Raw genomic sequence first — 18,733 nt, 5'->3', positions numbered from 1 at the left:
ATAGGCTAAAAACCACACAGTGGTTGATCACACACACAAAGATTTTGAATGAGCTGTCAGTTGATAATTTGATTAGGTCTTCCTTCAATTTTGTTAAAAGCAAAAATTGGAAGCCACTTGATGAGTAAAAAATGGTTTGTTACTGAATTATTTGTCATTCACTTTCTTAACACTTGCATTAATATTTTGAATTGTCTCTTTGTTTTTGCACCCTAGGAAAGACACTCTGCTCAGATACTGGATGGGAGAGAAGTATGCCTTTCTTCCGCAAAGTAGAATGATGATTGTGACCGAGGATATTCATCAGGCACTGGGTCCTATGGAAGCTGAGAATCTGCACATTTCTTTAAAACCATCTACATCCCCTTAAAGACACGCACTAGGAGGTTTTCGTGTGCCTTTATTTCTGGAGCCTGGGAAGTCCAAGATCCAGGCACTGGGAAATTCAGTGTCTGGGAGGCCTGCTTCCCGCTTCACAGACAGCCTTCTCGCTATAACCTCATGTGGCAGAAGAGGGGAGGGAGCTCTCTGGGGTCTCTTTTAGAAGGGCACTAAACCCGCAGGAGGGCTCTACTCTCATGACCTAATCAGAGGCATCGCAAAGGCCTCTCAAAGGCCTCACCTCCTAATACCATCACCTGGGGGATTAAGACTTCAACATAAGAATTTTGGAGGTACGCAATTTTCAGTCTATGGCATCTTGGTTTCAAGACCAGGGTTGAAAAGGACAGGGACCACGGCAGCTTCAGGGATATGGAGCTAAGGCACAGGTTGTTAGGGGTGGGGCATGAGGTTCCTCAGCTTAGGAATAACATTTTAGGGTGGCAAAGTCCAGCTGGTGGAGCTTGGGTCCTATATCTACCCATGGCCAAGGGAGGGCTGGTAATATACCATAATCATTTTTCTTGCCTCATAGGCCTCTTTTATTCTATCATTTAAGGCAAATCCTGCTGGCAAAGAAGTGAAATCAAGATAGGAAAACTAATTTACCCGCGCAGAGGTCTGTCGCTCCATCTCTGACATAGAGGGTACTTTTACTCTGTACTGGCATGTATGTTACTGTTAGGGACTGAATGTTCATGCCCCCCACCCCCATTCATATGTTGGATGCCCACTGTAGACGTGTTTGGAGATGCGAGCTCTAAGGAAGTAAAGAAGGTTAAATGAGGTCATAAGGTGGAGCCCTGATCAGATTGACTAGTGTCTTTATAAGAGAGACACCAGAGAGCACTCCTTCTCTCTCTTCAAGTGCACACACCCAGGAAAGGCCGTGTGAGGACACAGCAAGAAGGCGGCCATCTTTAAGGCCAGGAAAAGAACTCTCACCAGGAACTGAATCCCAGCTGATCTGGGACTTCCAGCCTTCAGAACTGGAGAAAACAAATTTGTTGTTTAAGCCGCCCAGCCTGTGGTATTTTGTTATGGCAGCCTGAGCAAACTAATGCACTCGCCCAAAAGAACGTAGAATAGCTGAAATGCACAAGCTGAACTGGATCAAAATCAAGGTTCAAGTGAATGTGATGTTGGAGACTGTTATAGTTAGCCTTAGGCGAAGAGAAGAACCTAGAAATGTACTTGTTGTGGGTTTTGTTGTTCTTATTGCTGAGATCCTGAGTAATGAGAAGAACTTGAAAGAGATTCTGTCTGTTGACCACTGACCACAGGGCCTGGCCCAGCTGGAGCAGTTTCCATCCCGTCCGGGGTTGCTATGAAGAATGACAGGGCTGGCGCTCTCTGCGGTCAGCTCTGACTTGGCTTTTTTGGCAGTCTGGGAAGACAAATCCAGAACTCCTCAGATTAAGCCTTAATGCTTTTCTGGGCAGAAACCTCTTGGGACAACTGGAATAAGGGGTCTCCACGTTTCTTCTCCACATCTTTGTCACCTCACTTTTCCAGTCCCACACCTCTCACACCTGTCCCTGCCTGCACACACTAAGCCCTTGAGATGGTGCTTTTAGATTTCCAATTATTAAAAAAAAAAATCAGATTCATTAAGTTATTTAGATCCCAAAGTTATAATACAGGACATCATAAATAGGACTGTGGTGTTTTACAGTAATATTGGTAAAAATAGCAAAGGGAAGGTAATATTTGACAGCAATCACTATTTTCCAGCATCCTTTTGTATATTTATTGGGTCGACTGAATTATCAAGTTCAACAAATGACCTATATAATTCTGATACCATGAAAGTTTCTAAAGGAGTGATAGCCATTATATTGAGGAATCTCTGTTAGTTGCAAGTTCTTTGCATTCATTTCCACAAAGTAGACTTGACTTCAGCTCTTTGTTTTTGTTGACAGCATGGTACTTCATTTAATGTAGATATTTACTGGCACAGAGTTAGACTTAATCCACTAGAAATGGAACATTTTCAGCATTTATATTTGATGTGGATATGCGTTATTACCAGAGATATACTATTTTCAATAAAATTTCATTAAAATTTTTTACAAAATGCAACCTTTTTTATCCATTATTCACCAACATTTAACAAATTGTAGCAGAGATTTATGTGTTTGTCTTGAGTTTGCACACGTCACTTTGTTTTGTACCCTGGGGCAAAATCCCCAGTCATTTTGAGGAATCAAAAGACTTGGAGAACACGGTGTCTCATAATCTAAGCGGGGTGTCACCAGGGCCCTGGGCCGGGGGATTGGCTCTGACCTTTAGAAGCTCTGTAGCCTTGAGCTTCAGCCTCCTCAACCAGAAAATGGGGATTATCATATCTACTTTGCAGAGCAATTGTGATGGTTAAATGCACCTTCAGTTAGTTATATCTATGATTTAAAAAAATGGCTACATAATGATTTTGAGTCAACATTTTTAAAAATTGTAGTTTGGAGTATTTTATAGAGAAGAGAAGTTATAAAGCTAATGATGCTAACCCTCTTAACCCTGAGGCAACGAGATACCCGGATTGACAGGAATAAGACCAGGTAGCATCATTTTACCCCCAAAGGTTGACTCCCACTCATTATATGTTTGTGAATATGCACTAGACCGCATAGCAATTATGCCCTATAGTTTTGGCTGAGTTTAGCCTAAGATTTCCTTGGAGGTTCTCATTACATTCTAATTTAGTGATTTTCCCTACCATTTTGGTAAATATTTCTTGGAACTTTAGAACCCCATCTGCAGCTCAGGATGAGATGTAGCATAGTGGCAGGGAGAGAGTCTGGTCAGGAATCAGATCTGGCTCCAGAAGAGCAAATTCAAGTAACATTTCTTAGTATCTGTCACATGCTGACATGCCGTCCAGCACTCCTGCATATACTACCTTTTAAAGTCCTTATAACAACCCTGCGGGATAGGTATTATTATACCCATTTTACTGATGGAGTAGTGGTGAGAAGTGTATAGTTTTTGAGGTTTTTTTAACCCAATTTATTTAAACTAAAAGCAAAGCCAAAAACAGTTCACCCATTTCAGCTCTTTATGTTCATTTTTTCCAGCAAGTAGAGTGATTGTGTTCAACAACGTGCTTCGAGATTTTACTCTCCCAGGAAGAGACTGTTGCTGCTATAACGGTAATGATAATTAATATCCCTCAAGTGCTTACTGTGTGAAGGCATCATGCTAACTGCTTTAGGCTATAACACTTAATCCCCACTATACACCATGGGGTACTTATCATCATTTTTACTTTGCAGCTGAAGAAGCTGAAGTTAGATCGATCCGATAATTTACCCAAAGTCACGCACAGCTAGAGTAGGATTTGAACCCAGGTTTAACTCTAAGTCTGTGCTATTAACCACTTGCTATAGTTTACTGTTACCAATGATTAAAAGTAGTCAGCTTTAAAATGTGACATGAATATGTGTACTTGGGATCTATTAAAACAAATGAAAAGCCTTTCATAGGGGAGTAAGCAGCTGTTGCTCTTGTCAGTCCTGCGTCTGTGCCCCTCATCTGTCTACTTCTTGGGGACTGCCACTTCTCCACTGCAAATCGTGATTCTGGCAGGGCTGCCCCGCTCCACCCCTCCCCACCATGGGTGTGTGATCCATCCTGGCCAATCATGGTTTACCATGACCTGGGCCATAGGGCTGGTCCAAGAGGTAGTGTGTGACCCAAGAAGGGCCAGTTAGGGCCTTCCTATGGGATTCGACCCACAGCCACTGGAAGAAGGAGACTCACCCTTTCTGACTGATTACAAGTCATGATGATACAGCCCTGGGACTGCTGGCAGACATGTCAAGTGCTGTTTCCTGCTTGGAGGAAGATTGGCTGCTCTGGAAGAGAAGGCCAACCCTTGGAGGGGAAGAAGAGTCAAGAGCAGCAAACTCAGGGTCTCCTGCTGACATGATTTGAGCCCCTGACTTCAGCCATCTCTGAAGACAGCCCCACCTGTGGACGTCCCAGTTACTTGGGCCAATAAACCCCAATTTTTCTTTAATTCTGTTTGGGCTGCTTTCACTTTTAACTGGAAGAGTTCCAATTAACATGCTATACTTGTTTCTTTTTGCTGCTGTAACAAATGACTACAAACTTAGTGGCTTAAACAATACGAATTTATTGCCTTACAGTTCTGGAGGTCAGGACTTTGAAACGGGCATTACAGGCAAAAGTTAAGGCATTGGCAGCGCTGGGTTCCTCCTGAGACTCTGGAGAATTAGATTCCTTGTCCTTTCCAGCTACTAGAGGCTCACGGCCTCTTCCTCACATCACTCCGACCTCTCCTTCTACTGTCACATCTCCTTCTCTCTGACTCTGACCCCCTTGCCTCCCTTTTATAGAGATCCTTGTGATTACACTGGACGCACCTGGATGATCCAGGCTAATCTCTCCATTTCAAGGTCTTTAATTTAATCACTTGATTTAATTTAAAAGGACTATAAGGTCCCTTTTGCCATGTGAAGTAACATAGTCACAGGTTCTGAAGAACAGGACAAACTCATCTTTGGGGACCGTCATTCTGCTCCCACACATACTCAGGGAGAAGAGTCTCCGTTGACCACTGGGAAGGTAATTTTAATCCCAAACCAAAGTTTTCCTCTTTTGGGTGGCCCCAAAAGGACTTTAAGGCCAAATTCTCCAGTGCTTACCTCTGAGCAGCTGAGGGGGATTCCTGGCGTCTGGTGAGGATGTGGTGGGCCAGCCTTTGCCCTGCATCTCTGCATACTCTGCTAGGGGTCTGAGCAGAGCCAGAGCTCCAGAACATTGCAAGTAATTGCCGTCGAGGTGCAGCTCACTGGGGAAGGGGGTGAAACACACTGTTCATTTGGTGTTATTTCCACTTCCTCAAATTTGGATTTGAGGTCATCTCATAAAATAATAGATCTAGTTATAAAATAATAAATAATCATAATAAACAGACTATGTCACAAAAAAAATACACCTTGTGACCATGTCATCTGGCCAAAAACATGTATTTGGCCTGCCACCCTTGATTTTCAAAAGTAAGTAAAGGATCTTTCTCTTATAATAAGAAAAAGAAACCAAAAGTAATTAGAAGGGAGAAAAAGATGATTAAAATCATAATGAAAAGTCAGGGGAACTCATAGCTAGTAGGCTCTGTAAACAAGCTGTGATACAACTCAAGACAGAGCAGTGCCAAGATGGGAGGGGGTGGGAAGGGGGACGCGTCTCACCGGACAGCACTCTGGCTTACGACCGAGCCCAGCGCCGGCCCGCTCCGTGGCCCCAGACCACAGTAACGCAGGCTGAGGCCTTGGAGCCTTTGGTTGTTCTCCAGGCCTGAGAAAATACGCTCAATTTCTTCAATTCCAAAGCTAAAAAGAAAGGACAGGCACAAATTAGTGACTTTTAAAAGCTGTGTCACCCACTGGCTTACTGATTTGAAAGCCCTCTGCAGGGCAGGTGGAGGCACATCTGCTGATCACCAGCGTGGGCTGCCTGGGCCGGGGCAGGCTGTGGGGGTGGGCTGGGTGGGCTGTTGGGGGCAGCCTGCGTGTGGAGGAAGGGGCACCCGGAGTCTGCCTCCTGGGCAAAGAGAGCAGAGGGCAGGTTGAAGCGCCCATTCGAGGGAGCGGACGGAGAGCAAGCTCTGACTCCTGAAGACAGGTGAACTGGCTGGCAGGGACGAAGGAGCCTGGGAGGTCTCTTCGAGGAGGGGCCCATTAAAGTGTGTCCAAAGCAGGCTCAGGAAAGTTCAACCTCCCACCCTCCTTTCAAGGCTGGTGCTGCTTCTCGCCTTGCATGGCACAGCCCTTAGAGTTTGCAAAGTGGAACCACAAGCATCGGCTCATTGATGCCAGCCACAGCCTCCGGGAAGGTATTAGGTGAGGGAACTGAGCATGGGGGAGGTAAGAGGACATCTTCAGGGAATGTGGAACATCAAGGCTTGAACTTTAAAATGAGGTGAGTAGTATTAACAGAAATAACTTTTAAAATCTATTAATTCACTTAACAAGTAATTATTGAGGGCCAGCTACCGCACTGATTGTGGGAATGTAGCGGTGCCTGAGAAAAAAGCACATGCTGCCTTCACAGCCTATCTGGGAAGACAGTGGGGAAAGAACTCCATCCCCGGGGACCGGGACCCTGCGATTTCACTAGTGTTGACGTCTCGGGTGTGATTCCCAGCTACCCAGCCCTGACAACTCTGGGTGTCTTAGCAGCAGCGGGATTTCAACTGACAATTAAAACAAGCTGTTTCCTGAAGGTGGCAATTCTTTCTTTCTTTCTTTCTCTTTCCACTAGGGCAGGTCTCTGGGTCCAGCCCAAGGGCTGGGGTCTTGAGGGTTCTCAGAGCAGTGGGGCTGGTTCTGCCCTGTGCAGTGCGGGAAGCCGGCAAGTTGCCTTGCATTAGGAGACCTTGCCTAAGGCTCCTCTCAGCATTTTAGAAACCTAGAGAACCTCCACAGAGAACTCCCTCTCCCCAGCTTTTGCTGACAGACTCGTCCAGTGTCACAACCAGAGCCCTAATAAGACCCTTGTTCCTTGGGAGGGACTTTGAGTCTCTGTGGTGCCACTTCTCAGGCTTGAATCATCTCTGTCACCTCACAGCTCACTGGCCTTTTGAGTACAGGGTACCACCTGGCTACATGGGGATCGTCACAGAAGCATAGACTAGTGAAGTGGAGGAGATCATCTCATTATAGATCAGAGCGGCTGCATGACTTACCCAGATCACACAAGCAGTTTGAAATTGTCCATGGATGGTAAATTATAGACCCCAGTAATCTAGTGTCATGGATCAGAGGTGGGCTCTGATTCACTTCTAGGTTCCATCCCTAAGAGCTGAATGGCCTTGAATAAGCCAATTAATCCCCCGAGTCTTTTCTCATCCATAGTCTAAGGGTAGAAATGGTACATATCTATCATACATCTATATGTCACGGTACATATCTATCTCTTTTTGGGAGAATAAATGAGATAATCCATGTACTGTGCTTGGCACACAGTAAGCACTCAATAACCATTAGCTGGTATTATTATCATCAGTACCCTCTCACCCTGCCCTGACATGGTGGTGTCCCCGCCCTCTAAAGGACTCACTTGGCTCTTCCCTAGCATCACCTTTCCTCCCACATCCTCTCCTGGTGGATATTGACCCATCACCTCAGGAATTGTGCTTTCCGTTATCCAAACTACCACTAAAATGTATATGGACATCTTCTGTGATATTCAGGCTTTCTACTTTGCATTATACATAGTCAGGAGCATGTCTTCTCCTCTACTATCCCCCGGACTCCCTTGGTCAGCGGCATTGCCTTATATATATCTGTATCTTCCTTAGCAATGATCACAGTGTCTCGCACAAATTGGCCTTCAACAAATATTTGTTGAAAGAATAAATGAATGAATAGAGACCCTTTTTGAGAACCCCAACATTTACTCAGGAACATTAACTCTAAGGATGCACTAGAATTCCCTTTTCAGCAGTGACTTGATGAGGCACAAGGAACCAGGACATTGCCCTCCCCTGTCTCTGCCTCCTCCAGCTGACGGAAGTTAACAGCCCTGCAGGATTCACATTCCAGCCTTACTTGCAGTAATCCAGGACAAGAGAGTGCAAACTGCTGAACTGCAGAGCCTCCCCAAGTCTCCCGAGAGACCACGGATCCATCTTGCAATCAACGAGCTCTAGGGTGGTAAACGGGCAGGTGCTGCGCCCCTTCAACTCCAGAAGCAAAGCCTAAGAATGCAAGGTAAAAAGTTCCTACACAATGAAGACAAGAATGTTCTGTGTTTTAATATTGCTTAAAAGTCAATTGTGTTAATTACCTTAATATTTTTGGCTCTAAGATAACTTTCTAATTACCCAAGGAGAAAGTCAGATGAAAATAACATAATTTCCCCTTAGAATGAAGACTCATTGAGGAATTATATGGGAAACACCAAGCTTTATGATGAGATAAGACATTGGAGCACATCTTTTTAGATGTTATCATGGGCTGAATTGTGTCCCTCCAAATTCCCATGTTCAAGTCCGAACCCCAGCACCTCAGGATGGGACTGTATTTGGAGATAGGGCCTTTAAAGAAGAAATTAAGCTAAAATGAGGTCATTAGGGTGGGCTCCACTCCAGTGTAACTGCTGTCCTTATAAGAAAAGGACATTTGGACACAGATGTGTACAGAAGGAAGACGATGTGAAGACACAGGGAGAAGACGGCCATCTACAAGTCAAGGAGAGGGGACTCAGTAGAAACCAACGCTGCCGGCGTCTTGATCTCAGACCTCCAGCCTCCAGAACTGCGAGACAATAAATTTCTGCTGTTTAAGCCACTCATTCTGTGGCACTTTGTCACTGCAGCCTGAGCAACTAATACAGATGTCACTATTCTTTTTTAAAATTTAATTAATTAATTACTTTATTGAGGTAACATTGGTTTATAGTATTATATAAATTTCATGTGTGCATCATTATATTTTGATTTCTGTGTTGACTACATCATGTTCACCACCCAGAGACTATCATTCATCATCACATGTATGTGCCCAGTTACCCCTTTCGCTCTCCTGCCTCCCCCTTTCCCCTCTAGTGTCCGCTAATCTAATCTCTGTGTCTATCTGTTTGTTGTTGTTGTTGTTTTTAACTTCTATTTACAAGTGAGATCATATGATATTTTACTTTCTCTGTTTGACTTATTTCACTTAGTATAATACCCTCAAGGTCCATTCATGTTGCTGCAAATGGCAAGATTTTGTCTTTTTTATGGCTGAATAGTATTCCATTGTGTATACATACCACATCTTCTTTATCCATCTGTCCCTTGATGGGCACTTAGGTTGTTTCCAAGTCTTGGCTATTGTGAATAATGCTGCAATGAACACAGGGGTGAATCTATCTTTATGCATTCATGTTTTCATGGTTTTTGGATAAATACCCAGTAGTGGAATAGCTGGATCACACAGTAGTTCTATTCTTAATTTTTTGAGCAATCTCTATAACGTTTTCCACAGTGGCTGCACCAGTTTGCATTCCCACCAGCAGTGTATGAGAGTTCCCTTTTCTCCACATCCTTTCCAACACTTGTTATTTCTTGTCTTGTTAACTACACCCATTATGACAGGAGTGAGGTGATACCTCATTGTAGTTTTGATTTGCATTTTTCTAATAATTAGTGATGTTGAGTATCTTTTCGTTTGCCTGTTGGCAGCCTGTATATCTTTTTTGGAAAGATGTCTGTTCAGATCTTTTGCCCATTTTTCAATTGGGTTGTTTTTGTTGTTGTTGTTGAGATGTATGAGTTCTTCATATATTTTGGATATTAACCCCTTATCAGACATATGGTTTGCAAATATATTCTCTCAATTGTTAGGTTGTCTTTTGGTTTTGTTAATGGTTTCCTTTGCTATGCAGAAGATTTCTAGTTTGCTGTAGTCCTATTTGTTTATTTTTTCTTTTGCTTCCCTTACCTGGTCAGACATGGTATTTGAAAATATGCTGCTAAGACTGATGTTGAAGAGCATATTGCCTGTTTTCTTCTAGAAATTTTATGGTTTCCAGTCTTACATTCAAATCTTTAATCCATTTTGAGTTAATTTTTGTGTATGGTGGAAGACAATGGTCTACTTTCATTCTTTTGCACATGGCTGTCCAGTTTCCCCAACACCATTTATTGAAGAGACTCTCCTTTCTCCATTGTATGTTCTTGGCTCCCTTGTCAAAAATTAGCTGTCCGTAGACACGTTGCTTCATTTCTGGGCTCTTGATTCTGCTTCATTGATCTGTGTGTCTGTTTTTGTGCCAGAACCATGCTGTTTTGGCTACTATGGCTTTGTGGTACATTTTGAAATCAGGGAGTGTGATAGCTCCAGCTTTGGTATTTTTTTTCTCAGGAATCCTTTGGCTATTTGGCATCTTCTGTTGTTCCATATAAATTTTAGGATTCTTTCTTCTATTTCTGTGAAAAATGTTGTTTGAACTTTGATAGGGATTGCATTGAATCTGTAGATTGCTTTAGGAAGTATGGACATTTTAACTATATTAATTCTTCCAATCCCAGAGCATGGAATGTTTTTCCATTTCTTTGTGTCTTCTTCAATTTCTTTCATCAATGTTTTATAGTTTTCAGGCTACAGGTCTTTCACCTCTTTGGTTAAATTTATTCCCAGGTATTTTATTCTTTTTGTTATAGTCATAAACGGGATTGTATTCTTAATCTCTCTTTCTGCTACTTCATTGTTAGTGTATAGAAACACAACTGATTTTTGTATGTTGATTTTGTATCCTGCAACTTTACTGTACTCATTTATTATTTCTAAGAGTTTTTTTGGTTGATTCTTTAGAGTTTTCTATATGTAAAATGATGTCATCTGCAAATAGTGACAGTTTCACTTCTTACTTTCCAATTTGGATTCCTTTTATTTCTTTTTCTTGCCTGATTGCTCTGGCTAGGACTTCCAATACTATGTGAAGTAAGAGTGGTGAAAGTGGGCATCCTTGTCTGGTTCTTGTTCTTAAAGGGATGGCTTTCAGTTTTTCTCCATTGAGTATGATATTAGCTGTGGTTTTGTCATATATGGCCTTTACTTTGTTGAGGTACTTTCCTTCTATACCCATTTTATTCAGAGTTTTTATCATAATGGATGCTGTATCTTGTCAAATGCTTTCTCTGCATCTATTGAGATGATCACGTGATTTTTATTCTTCATTTTGTTAACGTGGTGAATCATGTTGATTGATTTGCAGATGTTGAACCATCCCTGCATCCTTGGAATAAATCCCACTTGATCATGGTGCGTGATTTTTTTGACGTATTGTTGTATTTGATTTGCTAGTATTTTGTTGAGGATTTTTGCATAGATGTTCATCAGTGATATCAGCCTATAACTTTCTTTTTTTTTGTGTTGTCTTTCTCTGGTTTTGATATCAGGGTAATGTTGGCCTCATAGAATGAGTTAGGATGCTTCCACGCCTCTTCAATTTTTTGGAAGAGTTTGAGAAGGAAAGGTATTACATCTTCTTTGAATGTTTGGTAGAATTCACCAGGGAAGCCGTCTGGTCCTGGACTTTTATTTTTGGGGAGGTTTTTGATTACTGTTTTGATCTCCTTACTCGTGATTGGTCTATTCAAATTCTCTATTTCTTATTGATTCAGTTTTGGAAGGTTGTATGATTCTAAGAATTTATCCATTTCTTCTAGATTATCCAATTTGTTGGTGTATAGCTTTTCATAGTATTCTCTTATAATCTTTTGTATTTCTGAGGTGTCCATTGTAATTTCTCCTCTTTTGTTTCTGACTTCTCTCTTTTTTTCTTGGTGAGTCTAGCTAAAGGTTTGTCAATTTTATTTATCTTTTCAAAGAACCAGCTCTTAGTGTCACTGATTGTTTTTCTATTATTTTTTTGGTCTCTATTTTATTTATTTCTGCTCTGATTTTATTATTTCCTTCCTTCTACTGATTTGGGGCTTCCTTTATTCTTCCTTTTTTCTAGTTCCTTTAGGTGCACTGTTAGATTGTTCATTTGAGATTTTTCTTTTTTGTTGAAGTAGGCCTATGTTGCTATAAACTTTCCTCTTAGAATTGTTTTTGCTGTATCCCATAAATTTTGGTATGTTGTATTTTCATTTTCATTTGTCTCCAGGTATTTTTTGATTTCTCCTTTGATTTCCTCATTGACCTAACAGTAACATTTTGTTTAATCTCTTCATATTTGTGGCTTTTCCAGTTTTATTCCTATAGTTTATTTCTAGTTTCATACTGTTGTGTTCAGAAAAGATGCTTGGTATTATTTCAATCTTCTTAAATTTATTGAGACTTGTTCTGTGGTCTATTTTGTGATCTATTTTGGAGAATGTTCTATGTGCATTCGAAAAGAATGTGTATTCTGTGGGTTTCGGATGGAATGTTCTGTATATATCTTCTAAGTCCATCTGGTCTAATGTGTCATGTAAAGCCAATGTTTCCTTATTGATCTTCTGTTTGTATGATCTATCCATTGGTGTGAGTGCAGCGTTAACGTCTCCTACTATTATTGTGTTACTGTCTATTTCTTCTTTTATGTCTGCTAACAATTGCTTTACATATCTAGGTGTACCTATGTTGGCTGCATAGATATTTACAAGTGTCATATCCTCTTGTTGAATTGTTCCCTTTATCATTATATAGTGACCTTCCTTGTCTCTTGTTACAGTTTTGTTTTAAAGTCTATTTTGTCTAATGTAAGTATTGCTACCCCAGCTTTCTTTTCATTGCAATTTGCATGGAGTGTCTTTTGCCATCTCTTCACTTTCCGTTTGTGAGTGTCTTTAGGTGTCTGAAGTGTGTCTGAAGTGTGTCTCTTGGATGCAGTATATATATGTATATGGGTCTTGTTTTTTAATCCAGTCAGCCACCCTATGTATTTTGATTGGAGCATTTAATCCATTGACATTTAAAGTAGCTATTGATAAGTATGTACTTATTGCCATTTTGTTGCCTTTTTTCTGGGTGCTTTCGTAGTTCTTCTCTGTTCCTTTCCTCTTCTCTTGCTCTCTTCCCTTCTGGCTTGATGGCTTTCTTTAGCATTATATTTGGGTTCCTTTCTCTTAATTTTTTTGTGTATTTATTATAAGTTTCTGGTTTGTGATTCCATGAGGTTCATATATAATAACCTAAATAAACAGCAATCTATATTAAGTTTATGGTTTCTTAAGTTTGACCTCTTGCTAATAGCTCTACTCTTTTACTCCCCTCTTCCTATATTTTATTTTCTTTATTTTTTTTTACACTATGAGCTTCTTATTTACTTATTTTTATTCCTAATGGAGCAAGAGCTCTTTGAGATGATTTTTTTCTTTTGAGGAAGATTAGCCCTGAGCTAACATCTGTGACCAATCCTCCTCTTTTTGCTGAGGAAGACTGGCCCTGAGCTAACATCTCTGCTCATCTCCCTCCACTTTATATGTGGGACTCCTGCCACAGCATGGCTGCATAAGTGGTGCATAGGTCCATGCCTGGGGTCTGAACTGGCAAACCCTGGGCTGCCAAAGTGGAATGTGCAAACTTAACTGCTGCACCACCAGCCTAGCCCCTGATTTTTTTTAAAGGTATGCTCATTTTTTTTTAGTGAGGAAGATTGGCCCTGAGCTAACATCTGTTGCTAATCTTCCTCTTTTTTTTTTCCCCTCCCCAAAGCCCTAGTATATAGTGGTATATCCTAGTTGTAAATCCTTTTAGTTCTTCTATGTGGGCTTGGCTTGATGAGTGGTGTGTAGGTCCGTGCCCAGGATCTGAACCAGTGAACTCTGTGCTGCTGAAGTGGAGTGCGCAAACTTAACCATTACGCCACAAGTCCAGCCCCATATTTTATGTTTATGTTTTTGACATCTCTTTTTTTTGTGTGTGTATTCATTAACCTCTTATGTTAGAAATAGATAATTTTAGTACTTTTGTCTTTTGACCTTCATATTAGCTTTATAGGTGGTTGGTCTGCTACCTTTACTGTATATTTGCCTTTACCAGTGATTTTATTATTACTTTTTGGATAATTTTCTTATTCCTATTTGTGGTCTTTTCTTTTCCACTTAAACAAGCCCCTTTACCATTTCTTGTAAGGCTGGTTTATTGGTGATAAACTCCTTTAGTTTGTGCTTGTCTGGAAAACTCTTTATCTCTCCTTTCATTCTGAATGATAATCTTGCCAGGTAGAGTATTCTTGGCTGTAGGTGTTTTCCTTTCAGCACTTCAAATATGTCATTCTACTCCCTTCTAGCCTGTAAGGTTTCTGCTGAGAAGTCAGCTGATAGCCTTATGGGGTTTCCTCTGTATGTAACTTGTTGCCTTTCTCTTGCAGCTTTTAGGATTCTTTGTCTTTAGTTCTTGACATTTTGATTATAATGTATCTTGGTGTGGGCATCTTTGAGTTTATCTTCTTTGGTGCTCTCTGTGCTTCCTGTACCTGGATATCTGTTTCCTTCCTTAGCTTAGGAAAGTTTTCAGCTATTATTTCTTCAAATAGATTCTCTGCCCCTTTGTCTCTCTCTTCTTCTTCTGGGACACCTATAATACGGATGTTAGTGTGCTTGGTGTCATCCTAGAGGTCTCTTAGACAGTCCTTGTTCTTTTTAATTCTTTTTTTTTCTTTTATCTGTTCAGCTTGGATGATCTCCTCTAATATTTTGTCCAGCTGACTGATCTCTTCTTCTGTATCATCTACTCTGCTATTGATTCTCTCTGGTTAATTTTCCATTTCCATTATTGTATTCTTCAGTTCTAATTGGTTCTTTTTATATTTTCCAATTCTTTGTTGAAGTTCTCACTGTATTTATCAATTCTTCTCCCAAGATCAGTGAGCATCCTTATGATTATTAGTTTGTATTCTTTATCAGGTAGATTGTTTATCTCTGTTTTGTTTAGTTCTTTTTCTGAGGATTTGTCTTGTTCCTTTATCTGAAACATATTCCTTTGTCTCCTCATTTTGCCTATTTCTCTGAGCTTATCTCTATGTTTTAGGTAGATCAGCTATGTCTCGCAATCTTGGAGAAGTGGACTTGTGTAAGAGATGCCTCATGAAGCCCAGCAATGGGCTTCCCTCTCATCATCAGTTCCAAATGTTGCAGGAGTGTTTCCTGTGTGGGATACATGTGTCCTTCTGTTGTGGCAGGGTTGCTCTTACTGCAGGTGCACGAGGAGGCTAGGCTGTCTCCCTGGCTGGCCGGTGGTAAGGCTCAGCTGTGAGTGGCTGCTATGGTCCTTTCAGCCACTTTATCAGGCATGGGGAGCCCCAGCACAGGTTTCTACAAGGTCCAATAGCACATTCTTGCTGCCATTTTTCTGTTAAGTGAGTAGGTGCCACTGTGGCTGGTTGCTAGGCTCAGGGGCTTACAATTGCTGTAGGGCTCTGGCCTGGAAGTCTGTTATCAGCTCTCTCAGGAGTGCAGCTGGGTAGGGCTGGCCCCAGGTGTGGCCACACACAATTGTTTCAGGCATTGGAATGTGGGGCTGATCCCCTATATGGCTTAAGATTTCTCCCAGCTGTGAAGTTCTGGAGCTAGAACGTGGCTTTTTCCCGCTCCAGAAAGGTATTTTTGCCTCTTCCACCTCAGTCAGCACTGTCCCTTGTTGTTGGGGTTCAGTTTCCAGTTCTCAGGGGTAATTGTTCCAAGGGTAGTTGTAAATTTGTTGTGTCCATGGGAGGAGGTGAGTTCAGAGCCCTCCTATACCACCATCTTCCCAGCAATCCCCCAGATGTTGACATTCTAACCAACAAATTTATCCTCCTGTGGTTGTGTTCTTTTCAGTGGAGAAGTGTTGCTATACCAATTTTCCCATAATTAGATAAAAATTGTAATAGTCAAATGACCTCATAAATAATTTATATTCCTAGTGATAGTCATTATTAGGATTTAGAGGTCTGCTCAGAACTGGACTGTGCAAATGCAGCAACAAGGTGCTTCTCATGTTGAAGCAGCTGGACTGGTGGCAACACATGAGCATCTGGCGCCATCTCAAGTTCTCTGAATGGAGGGGTCTGTGGCAAGGTCATTTCTTGTGGTAACAAGGGATCCCAGTCATGGTTAAATCCCTTCCTAATTGACAGGAGAGAGTATGTAAAGCTACAAATCATGAAGGCCACCTTTTAGCAATTAGACTCACCATGACCTGAGGATTCCTTCCGTTCAGAATTTAAGCCTAAAAGAGGCTTTGGTGGCATTTGCAGGATTTAGTGTTTTTCGAGGTAATGACATGTTGGTCAGGGATAGGATTCCAAATTATACCTTGGCTGAAAATTAAAAAGCACTTGCAACCTTAACTACAGAGCTGGTGCCTGTGGCCTCTTTAATGAGAGAACGCCTAGTTTGAATGCTGGATTGGATTTCTCAAGCTGTCCTTCTGACAGAGGAGGCAATGTGGCACGTCAGTGTCTATGTGAACAGTGGGCTGTGCAAAACAGGCTCTTGGCCAGGTCCCAAAGACTTCAACCTGTGGTTTGCAGTGTCGCTTCCAGGGGCAAGACCACAGACATCTACCATGAAGTCCTCAGCAGCCTCCCGACAACCAAGAGGGCTGCATTTTAAGGAACTGTTCAGGATCACTCTTAACATGCATAGACTGCTTTCCATTTCCAGCTTGAATGGACTGGGCACCTTGACTGACTCTCTGAATAAAAACAACTAAAAATTCTGGTTATATACTTAAAATATCTTTTTTTAAATTTATTTTTTAATTGTGGTAAAATACACATAACATAAAATTGACCATTTTAACCATTTTTAAGTGACAGTTCAGTGACATTAAGTACCTTCACATTGTTGTACAACCCTCACCACTTTCCATCTCCAGACTCTTTTCAGCTTGCAAAGCTGAAACTCTGTCCTCATTAAACAATAACTCTCATTCTCCCCTCCCCCCGGTTCCTGGCACCTACATTCTCATTTATGTCTTCATGATTTTGATTACTCTACATGCCTCATGTAAAGGAGTCACGCAGTATTTGTTCTTTTGTGATGGACTTATCTCACTTTGCATAATGTGGTCAAGGTTGATCGTGTTGTAGCACGTGTCAGAATCTCCTTCCTTTTAGAGGCTGAATAATAGCCCGCTGTATGTGTATACTGTATTCTCTTCATCCACTCGTCTGTCAATGGACATCTGGGTTGCTTCCACCTTTTGGCTACTGTAAACATGCTGCTGTGGACACGGGTGTACAAATCCTTCTTCCAGACCTTGCTTTCAATTCTTTGGGGAATATACCCCAAAGTGGAATTGCTGGATCATATGGTGATTCTATTTTAAAAATTTTGAGGAACCACCATACTGTTTTTATAGTGGCCGCGCTATTCTACATGTTCACCAATAGTGCACAAAGGTTTCAATTTCTCCACATTGTCAACACATGTTATTTTCTGGTTTTCTGAGAGCAGCCACCGCAATCATGTGAAGTGGGATCTCATCTCCATTGCTCCAGTGATTATGATGTGCTTTTCATGTACTTATTGGTCATCTGTGTGTCTTCTTTGGAGAATATCTATTCAAGTCCTTTTCCTGTTTTAAAATCGGGTTGCCTGATTTTTTTTCTTGTTGAGTTGTAGAAGTTCTTTATATATTCTGGGTGTTAACTCCTCAACAGGTAGATGATGTGCAACTACTTTCTCCCATTCCATGGGTTGCCTTTTCGTTCTGTTGAGTGTGTCCTTTGATGCGTGGAACTTTTACATTTTGATGTAGCCCAATTTATCTATTTTACTTTTGTTGCCTGCACGTTTGCTGTCATATCCAAGAAATGATTGCCAAATCCAACGTCCTGAAGCTTTTCCTCTATGTTTTCTTTTAAGAGTTTAAAAAATATCGTTTTAAAATGTGTTGACTGACTGGCAGGTTAGTGAGTAAAGACCAAAGGCCAACTAATGAGAGAACGTGGGGACCTGGAGGGGTACGCAGGCCACTGAAACTAGCTCTTCCCTTGAAAGCATCGCTCAAGCAATTGGCTCTGGTTTTCAGGGATCATGCAGTCCAGAGGACAGCAGATAAAGCCCAAGACCACTACAGGTGGAGTCCAGTAGAAAATGCTGCATAAAGGGTGGTCTAAAACATAACGTGGCCCATAGTGTTATGCCCTTAGAGTATGGATAAACTAGGAATAAACCCAATTCTCCCCTCCCCCAAAGGATCCCGGGGGAAAGTGCCTACCTCAAACTGATACTGAGTACACAGAAGACAATCTATCCCCTGAGATCTCACAACACAGGTTTCTACCTTGAATTAATACCACCTGGATGGTTCAAAGAAACCTCAGAGCCAGAATTTAATTTAATGTAGCCCTGAGATGGCAGCTACCTGAGCATGTGGCAGAAGCAAATTCTCTCTGGAGGCAGCTACCTTCAAACTAGAGCTCAGTGAATTGCCACAACTATCTTTCCAGGCAATATGAGTTTACAGTAAAAAAAGAAATCACAAAAACACACAGAGGAATGTCACCATGTGTAAGAGCCAGTAGAAGCAAGAGTCGGCCATACCTGACCCCAAAATAATTGATTACTGAATCCGTTAGACATAGATTATAAAAAAGTTTAACACATTCAAAGAAGTAAAATAAGGGATTTCTAAAAGGCAGGAGACTAGAAAAATGGCCACTAATGCCCTCTCCCCATCTCTACTCCCTCTCACCTCCCTACAACAAGTTTTATGATAAACAAACAGGATAGTTTTACCTGTTTTTTGAACTGTATTTAAATGCATACATACAGGATGTATTCCTTTGTGTCTCTCTTCATTTGTACATTACATTGGTGAGAGTCATCCTATTTTATTTTTGCATAGCTGTAGTTAGTTCATTTTCATTGCTATTTACAACATTCCATTGCTATTCTACAACATGAACATATCACAATTTC

The 18,733-nt window shown here is 41.3% G+C and overlaps 1 protein-coding gene across 1 annotated transcript in view; it reads right to left on the bottom strand.

The window, feature by feature from the left end:
• LRRC78 (leucine rich repeat containing 78) overlaps positions 1–18,733 on the bottom strand; it is a 61,016-nt gene that overhangs the window by 26,041 nt on the left and 16,242 nt on the right. Inside the window, exons 7-9 of the mRNA XM_070236964.1 lie at positions 7,956–8,104; positions 5,595–5,735; positions 5,049–5,194 (exon numbers count right to left, since the gene is read on the bottom strand). Of these exons, the coding sequence (XP_070093065.1) occupies positions 5,049–5,194; positions 5,595–5,735; positions 7,956–8,104 (436 nt within the window). The remainder of the gene's footprint in view (positions 1–5,048; positions 5,195–5,594; positions 5,736–7,955; positions 8,105–18,733) is intronic.

This window comes from Equus caballus, chromosome 16 (genome assembly GCF_041296265.1).
Source record: "Equus caballus isolate H_3958 breed thoroughbred chromosome 16, TB-T2T, whole genome shotgun sequence".
Taxonomy (NCBI): domain Eukaryota; kingdom Metazoa; phylum Chordata; class Mammalia; order Perissodactyla; family Equidae; genus Equus; species Equus caballus.
This window is presented reverse-complemented; position numbering and strand designations above follow the sequence as displayed.